The 17,275-nt window shown below is 33.5% G+C and overlaps 1 protein-coding gene across 1 annotated transcript in view; it reads right to left on the minus strand.

Moving 5' to 3' along the window:
- Positions 1-15,655: 15,655 nt before the first annotated feature.
- Positions 15,656-17,275, minus strand: part of LOC132698538 (maternal embryonic leucine zipper kinase-like) — a 40,200-nt gene continuing 38,580 nt past the window's right edge. The window contains exon 7 of the mRNA XM_060664678.1: positions 15,656-16,316. Within this exon, the coding sequence (XP_060520661.1) occupies positions 15,992-16,316 (325 nt within the window). The 3' untranslated portion in view covers positions 15,656-15,991. The remainder of the gene's footprint in view (positions 16,317-17,275) is intronic.

Consider the following 17,275-nt stretch of genomic DNA (forward strand, 5'->3'; position numbering starts at 1 on the left):
TGGCATCTGAACATACCTTCCCATCTGGCATAAGTTAAGGGATGCAGAATGGCTTGACATGGAGCAACGAAAAAGACTCCACTCTCTTGCCTTTTTTCATAAAGTTATTGGAACGCTTGCGTATTTGTCGAATTATGTAAAATATAGAACTGATATTTATAATCTAAATCTGAGACTTTGTGGTCTGCTAACTCTACCGCAATGTTTAGAAGAAGCTTCTGCTGCAACGTGTATAGGCTGTACAATGGACTTCCCACTATTTAAAAAAATGAAAATGCTAACTCTCCCTTCAACTTTCATCTATTAGTGCATAACGTATGTCCATAAAAATAAATAAAATAAATTCAGACTTTCACATGTATGATACCAGACATAAAAATGATCTGTGTATTCCCTATCATCGTGTAAACCAAACTCAATAGTCCATTAACTTCGTTGGTATTAAATGGTATAATAAAATACCAGCAACTCTCAAAAACAACAGTTCCTCGATTGAATTCAAAAAAATTATTAAACACATTTTAACAGAAGAATGCTTTTACTATAAATAAAAAGAAACTCTAAAGTTGTTTTTGAATGCAACTTTGAAAACTACATGACCTCTGAGCTACCGCTTATCTTAAACAAGGAATCACCCCTTCAAGTTTTTTGCATTTGTTTCGAAATGCCCTGTATATAAATCGTCGCTTTGTTTTTATTAGTTTTCTCTACGGAGGAACAAAAAGAGGTTCGAATTTTTAAAGATAAGTTACGTGGCGTGCTATCGATTTGTTCGCGATCAAGCGAAACGCCGATACAGAAAACGAAGAATATTGGGGAACCGTTGTTCGATATAAACACAAACGATCTAATACATAATACGTACTAACTAAATCTGGGCAAAACGAGAACGACACCGGGGAGAACGCAAACGAAAAAATGGCGGAATATAGTATTAGATGCCACACCGAAACCGAATAAAGCATCGCCGCTCTCGGCGGAACACAATGGCGACATAAACAATGTGTTCGCGGCGAAATGCGATGGAAAAAAAAAGGCCACCATCGGAGGCAGGCCGCTGAAAATAATATGTATTTGTCGTGACCGGTGCAAATATTTTCGACGTGCAAAAATTCGCATCTCCATTCCGCCGCCGGCGGCTACGAAAAATCGGCTACCGGGCGGCGGCGGCGGCGGCATATGGAACCGTACGTTACGTAACGACACTTCTTTCGTTACGTTTTGTTCGGTTGTTCTCGCTTATTGCGTGGCGGATTGTAATACTAGAGGTTCTGGTATTTCATTTCTCATAATATTTGGAGGGTACTGTCGTAGAGGGTTCTTTCCAATTACCGTAAACCGGGGCTACTTTACTCCGTTTTATTGAACAAATTCCAAAAAGCTATTAAAAGAAAGGTGTCCAAAAAACTATGATTTAGTTTCTTTTTGCACCAGGTATATAGAGGGATTACTGATCATTACTTTATAGTCAATTCAGTGAAAAATTTAATGAGCAACTCTTTTATTGGTCAAAAAGCGGCGTAAAGTCTACCAATGGAGGGGCTGCTTTGTCCCAGTACGAAAAATGCATTGTACTGTCAATTATTCGATATTCGTGGCAAAGTTACCCAGTGCATTTGATTGACATTGATCCAAATCATATCTTAACCTGATAGATTCAACCACAAAATATGTTTTAAAGATGTTTTTATTTCAGAAACCTAAAAATACATTATAAAACTGCATAAAAAAACATTTGAGTATCAATCCTAAGCAAATAAGTGAAACAAATTTGTTCTTTATGATAGTTAAAAGCAAACTAATGTATCGAATGCAAAAATAGTTTAATAAAAAGTATAAAATACTATTCATTCTTTGAAAATTAACTAAAAACAGACCTTCACAAATTTAAAAATAGCCAAAAATGTCCTTCAACTCTAGAACAGCATGAGTAACTTGCTTTGGCGTATTTATGGAGCCTAAAACAAGACAAAGAAAATTCGTCTGGTTTAGAACGCCATTTCTGCATTTTGAGTGACTTTTCCGTAGAGCTAATAATGACTTCATTTTCATCAAAACTCAAAAATTATCCAGAATATAACCACCATTGATAGGAAAAAACCACGTAACTTCCAACTTCCCGAACTGTATTTTTAATGTTTATTTTTACCGCTAACTGACTTTCCCTCTATGTAGTCCAGAGACTCATTTACTTTTTCCTACTGTCCACTCAGCTCATCAAAATCCACGTCGTCTGAAGAGTTATCGTTAAATATAATTTTGTTGTGTTGTATCGTAGTTGACATAGTTGACTATAGATTCTCAACGCAAACACTTTTCCCGGCTGGTATATTTTTTGTAAAGTTTTTTTGTCAGTTGCCTCTGAAGTTTTTGTAAAAACGCATCTTGGACATCATCTGGGTTGCAAGAAAGTCTTGGAATGCGACTAGAATTTTTTTTTGAGTTTAAGGGGACTATCTCACATTTTCGAAAACCCGCTTTCAGATTATCTTCTACTTTTGGTACGATTATGTCTATCATTTTCGAAAGAAAAGAAAGTATCTGAAAATGCCAGGTCTAAGAGTTGTGTCAAATGTGTGCATTTGCATGCCATAATGCATAGTATCACTTTTTTGGATTCCAACTTTTTCAGACTTGGAATCGTCTGACATTCGACATTCTGGCATCCCTTGGGACCCCTTTCTATCCATGTCGTCCACATTTTATTGGCTCGATACACTAAGTAAGGAGGTAGTAATTCACCAGCCGCACTCAAAACATATCCAATATTGAACTTTTTGATATATTCCTTATCAATTCTAGGTACGTCGTCCCTTTTCCGACCATAACTCTTTTCTTCCTGGGATCATCACTTAAATTCGTCTCATTAAAATTCCAAATGTTGGTTGGTGGAACAGCTTTTAGCTCATGCGATAGATTTTTAAAAAAACTTCTTAGCGGCCCCGGTTCTTTTCACATTTTTCGCAGTCTTGGGATAGTAAGATTTCTGACTAAAAATCCTTTAGGTCAATCAGCGCCAGGTAAATTATGCTTGAATACCTCCGCATCCGGCTAAGTAATTCTTTATGATATGCATGTTCACAGGAAAACCAAAATCCCCCAACGATATGATGTACTGCACAAACTGCCTTTATTCTTCAAGAATAAATATTGGGTTGATTTACGGGTATTGTGGAACGTTTTCCTTTCAGTTTATTTTGGATTGTTTTTCTAGCAATATTGTACTTTCTCTCACCATTTCTATTTTAGATATGTCCATTTCGAATTTCGTTTAAACATTCTAATAGAGTTTCGTCTGTATAGTCAATTATCTCTGCGAACCAGCTTTCCGTTGATATTTTCTAGGCATGACTATAACAAAAATATACCAAAAATGGGCAAAGTAATGCTAAAAATGAAAATGTAGTAACTTTATTACGGGGTAAATTAAGCCCGAAATACTGAATTTTGTATCATTAGAGATACTATAATTTTTTTTATGGTTTTAATGATTTAGTTGAGAATATTATCGAAGAAAAGCAACGTACGAATAATACTCGTTTAGTATGTAAACGTTTACTTGAGAATTTTAGCAATAATTTCTGTACATAGCAAATTTTGACGAGTAAAAACGGAGCCAATTTTCTTGCACGACTTTCACGTGAAGGTTAAATATATAGGAAAATGGTGGCGACCCTATAAGTTATGGTCACATAGGCAACTTTCAATAGTTTGGTGACCTACCTACTCAAGCGAATCGTAAGATGAGATGAGACTGTTTGCGGGTGTGGAGTAAAGTAGGCTCTGAAGGAGCAAAGTATATGATATAGGTATGTAGGGCTATAAAATGGGAAATCCCGTCCAGTTATTTTGGATCCTTGCTGAAAATCCGAAGCTAATAAAAAGGTTCTGTCATCATTTTTGACCACATACCATCTGACCCAGTTTATTGCCCTCCAAAATGTTGATGAGACGCGGATTAATGAAGGTTCTATAATAGCAAAGGGTATTAATCACAACATCCTATAGATCATTATGAAAAACTTCTGCTTCCTTAACAAACTGCTCAACATGACGAAGCATTTCAGAATCCAAAGCACTAGTGAAAGTATAATTTTTCAACCAAAACGTCAGATCCTTCCACTATACACACAGGGATGTAGATCTAACTACGGAATTAAAAAGAGTTAAGGACCTCAAATATCTTGGCACACAAATTATATTAAGAAGGAAATACAATACGGTATGTTCTGTTCATAGATATAATAAGAAGGTGACCAATTGCTTTTGAATGGGATTATCCAAGGGTGGTCATTAACATACAATGCAACAAGATTATTACCTAAAGTTTCGGAATTTAAATTCAGGTAAAATTATGGTCCGTAATAGAAAATAATGTTATACCTACCTGTGTTTAATATTCTGTGGTTTGGTATACTACTTAGTTTAAGTTTATTAGTAATCATTCTTATTTCGTGCGTAATACCGAGTGTGTTGAATCGTGTGCGAATTATGGACAATATGTGCGAGTCTAGTGTATCTCAAGAGATGCTCCCGCCCAAATGTAGAAGACATTATTCTATTGAGACTAAGGAAGTTATAAACAATGTTTACTTGACTCTCATTGCACGGCCACATTGACGAAAACTCCAACATCAACTGTATGGAATATTGTGAATAATCCCATTTCAGCGAGGAAAAAAAGAAGCGATGCTGACATTTTCTCGAGTGTAGATGAAAGTGATCAAGATATAATAGGGCGTAAAATTTACCAGTTATACGAGGAACAAAGCGTGCCTACATTAGATATCTTAATTAGGAGGCTTGAAAAAGATGAAACCGGTGTTAAATGTGGCAGAACTACCTTATTTAAGTGTATTCAACACATGTGTTTTAGATTTAAAAAAATTGGCAAAAGGCAAGTTTTAATGGAATCTTTTAGAATTCGGAAATGTCGACTGGATTATCCAGAAAAATTAGGATTTAGAGAGAACAAAGGTCAATTATTTACTTGGATGAAACCTGGTTCGACACTTATGATACCCCCGAAAAGGGTTGGGTTGACTCAACTGATAAGTGTAAAACAAAGGCGCCATCAAAAAGAGGTAAAACAATAATTATTTTGCATGCTGGTTCTAAAGATGGTTGGATTCCAAATGGACTTTCTCTGTCTGCGAAAAATATTAAAGATTCTTCTCTGGATTGCCATGAAGACACCACCGCTGATTTATTTGAGAGTAGGTTTAAAAACTAGTTCCAAACATTCCTCCTAATAGCGTCATTGTAATGGACAATGCAAGTTATCACAGTAGACAGTTTGACTAATACCCCTTCCTCATGTGCCACAAAAGCAACAATCCAAAACTACATGTATAATAACGACATTTATTTTCACGAAGATTATACCAAAAAGCAATTAATTGAGGTTCTACAAAGCTTGAACCTACAAAAGGAATACGTCTGTGATAATTATGCAAAAAATCTAGGGCATACAGTTTTACCTTACACACCTTACCATTGTATATTTAATCCCATTGAACATGTTTGGCACCAACTGAAATCTGCCATTCGTCGTAACAATGTTTTTCCCCGTGTTAACTCCAATATCCTGAAACTTATAGAAATCGAAGTTTTTTAACATTCCTCCACAAAGTAGGGCAAATTCTGTTAAACATATAGAAAAAGCAGAACAATCGTATCCATATTGCAAATAATATAGAACAAATAATAATTAGAACAGGCGATGAAAGCGATAGGGAGACTGATATATTATGTGAATAATTTTAAGTAATTTAAGTAGGTAATAAAAATAATTTGTAATTTTATTTTAGATTTAAACATAAATACATACATAAATAAATAAATATTGTTTAGTATCTTTCCGAACAAAAGCTCTAACAGCTCTTAACAGTTTACTACGACACCGTAATCTACCCACAAAATTAAAGATTTACAACGCGATAATAGTTTATGTAGTTTTGTATAGATACAAAGCGTGGACCATGACCCTAAGAGAACAAGAGGGGCTGTGTTGTTTTTGAAAATAATGTTACCAACACCAATAACCAATAACAAACTAGTTGGGAAAACACATATACGGTGAGATAAAGAAAGATGGTCAACCAATCCTGATTTACAAGAACAATAAGATCCAAAGACTGAAATGGGTAGGACAAGTAATTAGAACGGAGAACAGGAATGTCGGAACTGTTTATACAGCGAGGCTAAGCACAAGAAGACCCCCAAGGCGACCATGACAAAGATAATGTAGAGAGAGAACTAAAAACGATGGTTTTGTAGAATTGGGAACAAGCAGCGAAAAATAGAACGAAATGGAAGGTTGTAGTGGATGAGGCCAAAACATTCAACATGTTGTTCGGTAATGTTAAGTATAAGTAAGTAAATAGATAGTAAAAAAATGTGGCTAGACGCAAATATTAATTACGTTTATTATTATTGCCTCAGTAGCTGATTTAGCAGTAGCCAGTAAACTAGATAGAACTTATATGGCCCCAAAGGAATGATTTGTAGCAAGTACACAACGCAACATTCAAAATAAAAGACCTAAAGCTACTGTCTGAACCATTGAGAAAGCCCAATATTAATTAAAAACAGTGTTGGATATTTACTAAATGATAGATATATATATATATATATATATATATATATATATATATATATATATATATATATATATATATATATATATATATATATATATATATATATATATATATATATATATACACTCGAAGTGTTTTCGGAGCGCGAGCATTGAAGATGCCAAGTGAGATTTTGGCGAAACGTCTGCAGGATTCCAGTCGGATGCAAGATTTGCAGGATTCCAGTCGGATGCAGGATTCCAGTCGGAGTTCAACGAGCGAACGGATGATATCCCGGAATATAGTGTCATCACATTTTTCCATCCGTGAATCAATACGTGAGAATATATATATATATATATATATATATATATATATATATATATATATATATATATATATATATATATATATATATATATATATATATATATATATATATATATATATATATATATATATATATATATATATGTCCGTTGAACATGTGATAGAAACAAGAATGTGGGAAGCTGATAACATGCCAGAGAAAAGTATAAAGTCGTTTCTCTGAACTCCAACCACTATAGTTCTGGCTGCTCAGAAGATGATGTCGAAAATTTTAAAATGAATTTGTATTTTAAATAGCATATTCTTTTTATAATAATATTTATTACAATTTATCCAACTTTATATTAATCTTTCTTCCGAAACCTTGACAGAATAGTTTAGAGATACTGCCAATTAGGACCAATTTTGTTTATTTTCTATTTGATTGACTTACTAACAGGTAATCATTGATAAACTTTTCAAATACCTGTTTTCATATTTTAAAAAAAGTTCGAGGTTGAATTAAAACATTGAAAAAACATTACGAACATTGATTTATGAGCCCAATAATTGTCTCAGGAGAATGTGAGGTTAAGCTAACCTGTAGTAGCTCATGCAATTAGATCGGTTAGGGCAAATAAATATCTGTTGAATATCTTCATAGAATAGGACAATAAGGAAAATCGTCATCTGATTGCATTTTCGTCAGAGGTAAGTTTTACACTTACTCATCTTCAATATATAGGATTAAGCGAGTTGGTTGTTAAAAAATCATTAAAATACTAAGCAGAAAAAAATTATAGAAGCAAAAAATATATTTTAAACTACTAATATTTCTGCAAATAAAGTGTCCATTGAAGTACCATTACAAAACATATTATAAAACATATATTCGCGCATTATCCCGACACAGTGCGAAGTTATTTAGACCTTAGGCGAAAGTACCAGCAACAAACATCTGTGGTTCCTTTACAGCTAGTTTACCCTAAAGGTTACAATTTGTTAAAGGACATGAAGGGACGGGATTTTTTTTATTTAGATAATCAGGTTAAAGGTTTGTCCATTGAAAATAAACATAAGTGACAAAAATTGAGTCGTCAAACGTGAATGAAAGTCTGTCATTTTTTCACTTCAACTTTATCACAAAAGCGTTGTTTGTGCTCTTTCTTAATGTCTCGGATACATAACTTACGGCTTTAACTTTAATTTAATAATAGAAAGCAACTAATAATTGCAAAATTTACAGAAGAAACTGACTTGTTAATCGATATTCCTAAAGTTGGGTTTGGTAACATTCAATGATCATAACGTCTCTCGATGATTTTTTCAGATTTAAGTAGAACAATAAAATATTACGTTTTACTATTATATAAATACACTTTCTGCTTTTGTTTCATTGAGTTGAGTGGACTGACTGAAACTACCCCTAACCAAAACTAACCAAAACTAAAAAACTTAACTGGATTTAAGAAAAAAGAATGACATGCGAAAATGGCAGTATGACATATGAAAATGACAAACAAAAAATATCTTTAATATTATGCTTTATTTAGAAACTTTTATATGTATTTTTTTCTTAATATATGCCAAAAAAAAACTAAAGCGATGCATAACGAGAAAAAACTTATTAGATAACATCTAGTGGGCTGCTGACACTACCTAACGCCTTTCTCATTATTGCTTAATTAGAAATTGCCAAGTTGCTTTGCTAAACAGTATTGAAGGGCAACCAGACACAAGCACCAGCATAATTGCAGAAGAATTAAATACCGACGCATCAACTGTATGGACGATATTAAAAGACCAGTTATATGCGACGTCTATAGGGTTCAAGTTAAAGAGATTTCGATTCAAGCCGATGTTGATTTTTTTCGAATAATGTTGCCGAATGAATACCGATAATCCTGTTTTTTATTAAAAAAAATCTCTTTTTGAGCGAAGCTTCTTTCTCAAGGAATGCAATGTGTGTCTTTGAATCATTGCATCTGGATATCTAAAATAATCTACAGGACCCTAGTACATCGAACACCTAAGAATATAATTGCGGCATATTCCAGCGTATTAGGGAATTAATGATTAGTGCATGTATTATATTGTAAGGATTTCTTTGCGTACTGTTGTGTTTTCTTGAGTTGCATTGTTAATATAAAATGTTTTTAAAGAATATTCACAGTTTTCGCATCAATATATCAATTAGAAATGTTTATTAATAAAATATTTTTAAAATATAATTGTTTGAAAGATAATTATGCATTGCGTTACATTCTCTACAAGTTTTGTGTAAAAATACAGGAGACGGAAAAGTTTTTAATAAAACCATCTATCAAAATTAATTTTTTTCTTTATCATCGCATAAGTTTTTCTTTAGATTTAGTTAAGAATAATAGGAGTAGTCTAATTCAATTCCCTAAACTAATTAGAAAAAATTGGTAATATTTCAGTAAGATTTCATTGCTCTATTGTAATTTTTAAACAAAAATAAATTTTAATTTAATTTAATTTAAATAAAAACCTTATTTTTTCACCAAATCTGTAGCGATGTAGCTCCCTTATGGTTGATTTTTTACCCGACGTTTATATAACAAAAATGGAACTGATGTGGCTTTTACTTGATGAAAATCTATTTATCAAAATAAATAAGAACTAAAAGTTCAGATTTTCACGAAATTATATATTTTGACATGACAATTGTTTCGAAAACAAATGTAATATTTACAAACTACCTGCTACTATATACCGAAAAATTACCATAAAATCTTAATTAATGTTGTTGTGAGAATTTAATTTCCATAAAGGAGATGTATTTAAATCTAATTGATCGTTAAGTAATACATTTGAATGTCTCATTTTCTTAACCTCCATGGCTTCCAATAACCAACCAACCAATTTTACATACAGCCACAAAAAGTAGAAAATTGAATGTATAGGAAGCCATGGAGATTAACAAAATGAGACATTCAAATGTATTACTTAATGATCAATTAGTTTTAAATACCTCGCCTTTATTGAACTTAAATTCTCACAACAACATTAATAAAGGTTTTATGGTCATTTTTCGGTATATATGTGTTCGGTATGTTGTCCAAACAATTCTCATGTCAAAATATATAATTTCGTTAAAATCTGAACTTTTAGTTGTTATTTATTTTGATTTTTATATAACGAACTAACCTTTACTTTAGACAAAATAATCTCCGCTTTAAGTTTTTCGCATTGGTTTTGAAACAAGCTGTAAAATTCGTAGCATACCCTTATAATAGACATTCTATATATTTTCTGTTTACCCTTGTTGTCCTAAAACTGTTCTTATAAGTAAATTTAATGGTTTAATACACATTGTAACTAATAAAATGTTTTACATTAGCACGGTTGTTATTGTAATCCTAAATAGGTAATTATTACCATTGTGCGGAGCAGCAAAACCCTATTTTCGTTAGGTTTGTATTTGTTTGACAGTAAAAATTTTGTCTTACGTACGATTTCAACTTATTCGTCCTTTGATTCCTACACACGTTGTAATCGCTTGACCTTAAACGCTCAAAATAGAGATTTTCACGTGATATATATTGATGTCTGGAATAGCGGCGTGTTGATTTTTATGTCGTCTATTTCAATAAAGCCGTCAAAACCAGAAATGACGCCCTCGGCTAATTATGAAACACGCGATAAACCGTTTTCTATTAATCGAAAAAAAAATCGAAAAGGAAACAAGCCTGGCTGGGCAATGCGCCGCCGCCGGTAAAAATTTCCTTCTGTTTTAACCTCGTTGCCCTTTCCGCGCATCTACTGCTTTTATTTTTGTCCGTCTCAACGCGGAAAGCTCCACGTTTAAACGCAAAGTTTATTGCTGAGGGACGACGGTAATGACCGCGGGCACACACACACGCACGTAAAAATGGTTTAAATTGATATTACAAACTAGATTTCGTCTCGTACCTAACTCTACATGCTGTATTCTTTGGTGTCACTTGGTCGGTTCTTGGAAACTTTTTTCCTTGATTTTCTGAAAATGTAAATAAATGGGGTGTCACGGTATCCTTTTTGTTGTAGTCTCAATTCACTATAGACTTATATTTCCCGACAAACATTTGACCTAAAAGTAAACCTAAATGGAGCAAACCACATTGGGAAAATAATAACAATTAATTTCTCAACGCCTAAAGTTAGTACTTGAATTATTTCTATATTGTTGGATTAATAATAATTAGTCAAAAAAATTTTTTCTTTCTAATAAAGAATTTTATTGATTTTTGTATTTTGTAGATAGCTTCATTTTAATTAAATATTATCAAGTTTGACTTTCATTTGTGATGTGTTAGACTTTTACTTACCTACAGAAAACTGATCCAGACAACGCCAAATCAATCAATCTAACAAATTAATATAAATTCAACTGCCAATTATTTTCCCCGCATATGGTCGTATAGTTTCAAAGCTTTGTCTTTGTCAATTTCTGTTGGGGGACATTAAATGTCAAATTCTTTAGGCTAAGCTAAGTTAATGATTTTTCAAACATCAAACAGTATTACTGAATACATAAGTTCATTTGAAAAATTGAATACTGACACCGTATAAATTTTTTTAGACATTCCGTATATTTACACTTTTTTTATAAACCTAAAATAAAAAAAAATTTCAAAACAGTCTATTAAATGTGCATTAAACACCTCTACCGCAATACATCAAATGTGGTACATATATACGCTACCTTACACGTTACACAAAAATAATTTAAGATGCTTTTGCAAAAATATTTTATGACTACTGACTGAAAACCTAAATTTAACTAACACATAAGTCGAAAATACTTTACCAAAATTCTTAGGAAACACGTTTTTATTTGTTTGTGTATCTTGACACACCAAGCGAGATTAGTAAGAAAATCAACTTAATCTGTAATAATTTTAAATGAATGTCTATAAAGCAGCAAGACGTCCTTTCTGAATATTTTCGAAACAAATTCTTGAGCGACAGAAGTTTTTCTGCTAAATATAATTAAGGAGAGTGCGGGCTTTAAAAACAATTAAAAAAATATGTTTTCTGCTTATTATTCACAAAACATTTTTGATCATTTTTACTTCAAGTGGCAAAACACAAAAAACCTTTCGATCATCTCCCACCAGTTTTCCTTGCAGAGATAGAGCAAACGCCATTAAACAAAACAGATTTACGTTTATCTAAGCTTCAAAATAACACTCACTCTGATTATGGTTAATAACGAAAATTTTTGTAGAAATTGAGTTTTAAAAATCATGATAGCAATTACTGAAATTTCAGAAATTTCTGAAATTCGAATGTAATATCCCGTACCAATTTGAAGTCCATTTAAAAACCATCATGAGTATTAAAAAGGAATTCACTATTCAGTGAAAACGTAGCACAAATGTTATTTTCAAAAAAATTATTCCTCATAAATATTTTACAATATATAATATACAGGGTGTTATGTGAGTAATTTCTGCAACACCCTGGGGCTATCAAACTACATCTTGCAAATAGCTTACTACTTTTTGACTAACTTTTAATTTGACGTTTTTTTCCTAAATAATAAATAAAAAAGTTTTAAGGGTGGGGGGGGGGCATTATAAATGATTACCCGGTAGTTTTCTTTTTCTGGGAAATGCCTTAACGAAGCACGTCACAGTATTAATTCACATTTTTAAATATTTTACGATTCTGTCCCTGAATATATGCTCCTACTTAATCATAATAATATTTGGTAATGATAATTAAATGTTTTTCCCTTTGTTGTTGCAAAAGTTTAGGGTTTACTCTAGATTCTCGGCTAAAATTCAGAGAACACCTTACAAAAAAGTTAAAGGTTGCTGCATACAGTAATCTAAAATTAATTTATGGAACTAGTCACTGTCTCACCGCATGTTCATTGCGATACTATAGTACTATCACAGCTTGATCATTTTTTTATCATTGTCTTAAACTGATATTTCAACATATCTGGTTAGGTCAGGCTGGTTGAACATGTCATCTATATAAACTTGACGTTGTACAACAAAAAAATTCTGTGACACCTGAAAAATAACTTTAAAAAATACCTTTTGGGTGCATAATATCCATACTAGCAGGATTTCATCTTCATTTTTTACCAAATTAAAGATTTGAGCTATTCCAAACATTTCTTAGCAAAATGCACATATTTCCGCAGGAAAATGTTTATACTTTGATCTTTGGAGTAAAATTGGAATAAGAAAGCAAATAAATCCGGTATAAAAAATAACACATTTTCGTAAAAAAAATGCCTTTCTATGTCCATAAAAGCTTCTAAAAGTCAAACGTACAATCTTTAATTATGTAAATTATTTCGACAAAACGAAAGCTGACAAGAAGTGATCAAAAATTTTGAAAAATTAGGGACCAATTAATAAAAAGCGCTTTCACAATCGGCCTTCTCAGTTACTTTTCCCAAACTTTTCCTAACAGAATTTTCAATTGAACAAATCTGCGATACTGGACACCGCGTAACAAAACAGAACTAATGAATGAAAGACGAAGACTCGTATCTTGCGGCCGGATCTAAGATGGCGGAGGGAGCGCGTGCCCCGTGCGGAAGTGGCCCAGTCTCGCACGAGCTGCCAACCGTAGAGAGAGGCTGACGTACTGCGTCCCTCTCCCCGGGCCCCCTTCGAATTATTACGACTTTTTTTTTCAGAGAACGATTTTAAATCACGCACATCCGACTCGATGGGGCTTGGGACTGTCCGTCTACCTCATGGCTCGTATGTAGAAACTCAAGTAGAAACTAAAAAAATAATAATAAATACACCGGGGGCCAAATATCCCCACTATTTAAAAACCACGTCAGCAAAAATGAAAGTATCGTAAGTATTATTTACAAACCAAAAAACATGTAAATTTACTTACTTATAATCACTTGCTAGTATATTATGAAGCATCTATTTCAAATAAAATTTCAAAATGAATACAAATCTGCAGCAATTGAAAAATCATTATTAAAGCATTTTGGAGCAGGAAATACACCGCCTATTTTGTTTTTTTACATTATAGCAGAATATTAACAGCTTAACAAAAAAAAAACACCAGAACTTGGCTGTAATTATTTTATTCTAAAACTACACAAGATCTTCCCATTTTATTAATGCTTTCATCTTGGTCAGTTATTTTTATAATAGTTTTTCTATGGCATCTTTTTCGTTTTCTTTTATTTGATTTATATGTTCACTATAAATCAGGAATTAGGGATCTTAAGATGCTTTACTGAAACCTATATTTTCCTATTAAAAAACTTTTCGGTATGTTTCGAACGAAACAGTTTTTATATTGGATTTAAAATCATCATAAAGCTTATATATGATAAAGTAAGATTGAGGAGCATGTAGAATCTTGTAGGGAAAAACTATGGGATTATAAAACTCAATGTGGTTTTCAATTAGATATTAACAATAGTTGGCAGAAACTAAAAGAGAACATCATAGAGAAGCAATCGAATCGCTCGGAACACGAACTATAAAACTGCAAAAACAAGGAACAAACAAAACATCGCGGTTCTGTAGTAATATTAAACAGCAATACAAAAAGAAAAAAGAAGCCTACTAAAAGCATATGTCATCAAAAACGGTAGAAGCATACGAAGAATATAAGAGAATCCGCAACGACGCTAAAACACTAGTTAGAGAAACCAAAGACCAACACTGGGAAATCTTCTCCAAAAGGATGGAACGTGACTTCTATGAACTGCAGAAACAAATCTCTCGGCTAATAATAACAAAAAGATAATCATAATAATAAGAAGAAGAAGAAACCAAAGAACAGAAAAAAAATGAAATAACAGAAAAATCAACCGAAAACAACCGACCAGCCTTCATGCAGAAAGTCTTCGATTGAATACAATTCAAAGATATTATACACCTTCTTTACGACAGGCCAATTCCATTCAATATCATCAAAACAATTGAAAATATATACAGGGAAAATAACATTGAAGCAAAAATAAATGGCGAACTAACCCAACAAATATCTGCAAGCCCTGGAACTCTTTAAGCCAGCAAGTTCGCAAACGAAGAGGATACAAAATGGGAAATAAGGAAGCGAAAGTTCTCTGCTTTGCAGATGACGCGATTCTTGTGGCGGAGAACGAAGATGATCTTCAAAGAGTTCTGTACCAGTTCAGTAACACAGCCAAACAATTTAATATGGTTTTATCTCCGGCAAAAACAAAATCGATAGTCACTTCCATGTCAACGATCAGACGCAAACGTGTGATTAAATACAATATTCAGGAATTGAAATATCTGGATACGGAACCAAGCTAGATGAGCGTCTAGGGCAGCAGCATACCTGAACGATCTGGTGAAATAAACACATCCGAATTGAAGCAAAATCCAGGATATATAAAATTGCTATTAGACCTATACCGACCTATGCAGTAGAAACCCCTATCAAAATAGTTCGAAAAATAGCAGGAAACACGCTCGTGGATAGGGAAAGAAGTGAAGATATTAGGTGAGCGTGCGAGGTAGATAGCATCAATGACTGGGTGTTGGATCGAAAGATAAAATGGAATGAACACTTTGATGGTACGACAGAAGAATGAATAGTGAAAATATTGAGGGACAAATCACCAGCAGGACGAAGAAGCCTTCGAAGTTCTATTTTCGTGCCTAATTTGACAGGATTGAAAGGGACGCAATGTAATAAACCTTACAAAATGTATACAGTATAATTATATTTATTCCCAATAATGCCAATAATAAAATAAAACTTTACTTTATAACGCATAGGTTGGAGGACAATCTTAAGGGTAATGCGAGATCTAACGGTTACAAAAATCTACTATCCAAGGTGAGTCGAAAACATAGGTCAACCGTTAATAGCAGATTCTTCGGATGAAAATATCGGGACGCCTAATATGCAATTTTTCATTTTTGCGCCCTGTACCCTAGAAACCGTTAGCGAAAAAATTCCAGTTCCACACCAATTATCGGTCATTAAAGGTATGACCCATATTTCCGACTCAACCTATATAAATTAATCGCCTATTGAAACAATTCACAGGCGTCGAGTTCTTCGACCATCAAATCCCTATACATATACATGACTATCGAGGTAGAGAAGTGAAACGGAAGTTACACTGCCGACTCGGACACCGCAGAGTCCCCACTCGATCCAGCTGGGGATGCAAGTGCGAGAATCTGTTCGCAAACCTTCTTGTAGCACCAAGAATCGCCTTTCAATCTCTTCCTCCTGATACCGACTAAATGCGAGCCCGTGACCGCTTGATGGTCTCTGCTTTCGTGGGGTTTCTTTAAGATCGCCTTGGTGGCGGCACCCGATCGATTGTTGGACGTATGGGGTAAACCAAGGATAGGCAAGTAGCAGATTTCAAGTTCGAACGAACAACCGCCGAATCTGCCGATCTGATTCGGTTCCAGGTTGCCCTTCAAAGTGAATCTGGAAAACATATTTTTGAAGAACGTTAACTAAAACATGTAATTGAAAGGGAGACATTTTGAATCATGCTCTTATAATACTTAACTTCCACTCAATTGTGAAATATGTAATTGTAATGGTGTATACCAAGTTTTCTTTTTTTTTAAGAAATTTTAACATCCTCTTTACTTCTTTGCAGGTTACCTGAGACGCCTTTGCATTCTACTCTGTACTTGCTTATATATTATTTAAACGAGGCGGAGTGAATTAGAGTTGAATTATAAACTAACAATAATATTCCATTCTTAGATATTCTAACCCGACATTGGGTCAGTAGGTCAGTAGATCAGTTCATGCAACGACAAAGCCGTAAAACAATCTCAACCCAAATCATTGCATCATCATTTCCACTTCACCAAAACAACCAAAATAAAATGAGTTCCAAAGCAACAACGTACTTGCCACCGTAGTCCATTCTTATATTCAAAACCTTACTGACTACATATCAAAAGTTCTTAAAAAATATAATGTTAGAACCAGATTCACCACTTATAGAAAAATCTGTAAACGTGTTAGATCCAGCAACGACAAAATTCTGATTGGCACACCACGCATTCCACGCATATGCGGCAAGAACTGGAGAGACCGGACGAAAAGTATCAACTAGGCTCAAAGAACATGAAAGAGCCTTAACACTGCGATAAATAAACTCATCAGAAGTTGCCTAACATAAACTTAACATAAACCGCGGCTCACCAATATGGGACTCCTTTAGCTCCGCCCCCTCAAAGAGTATATAAGCAGGTACAGGGCAGAGTAGAAACCAGTTGTAGTGAAACTCAAAAACTTAACAACCCACGTAGCAGGAATCCAGGAAATTTGTAAATAGTAAATCAAGTTCTGTTTGGTTAGTCTTACAATGTTGGTAGTAAAATAATTTTTTGGCCTTGCTGACCGAACAATGGTAGTTATAAATAGAT

Source organism: Cylas formicarius, unplaced genomic scaffold (genome assembly GCF_029955315.1).
Source record: "Cylas formicarius isolate icCylForm1 unplaced genomic scaffold, icCylForm1.1 PGA_scaffold_2__14_contigs__length_35257938, whole genome shotgun sequence".
NCBI lineage: Eukaryota > Metazoa > Arthropoda > Insecta > Coleoptera > Brentidae > Cylas > Cylas formicarius.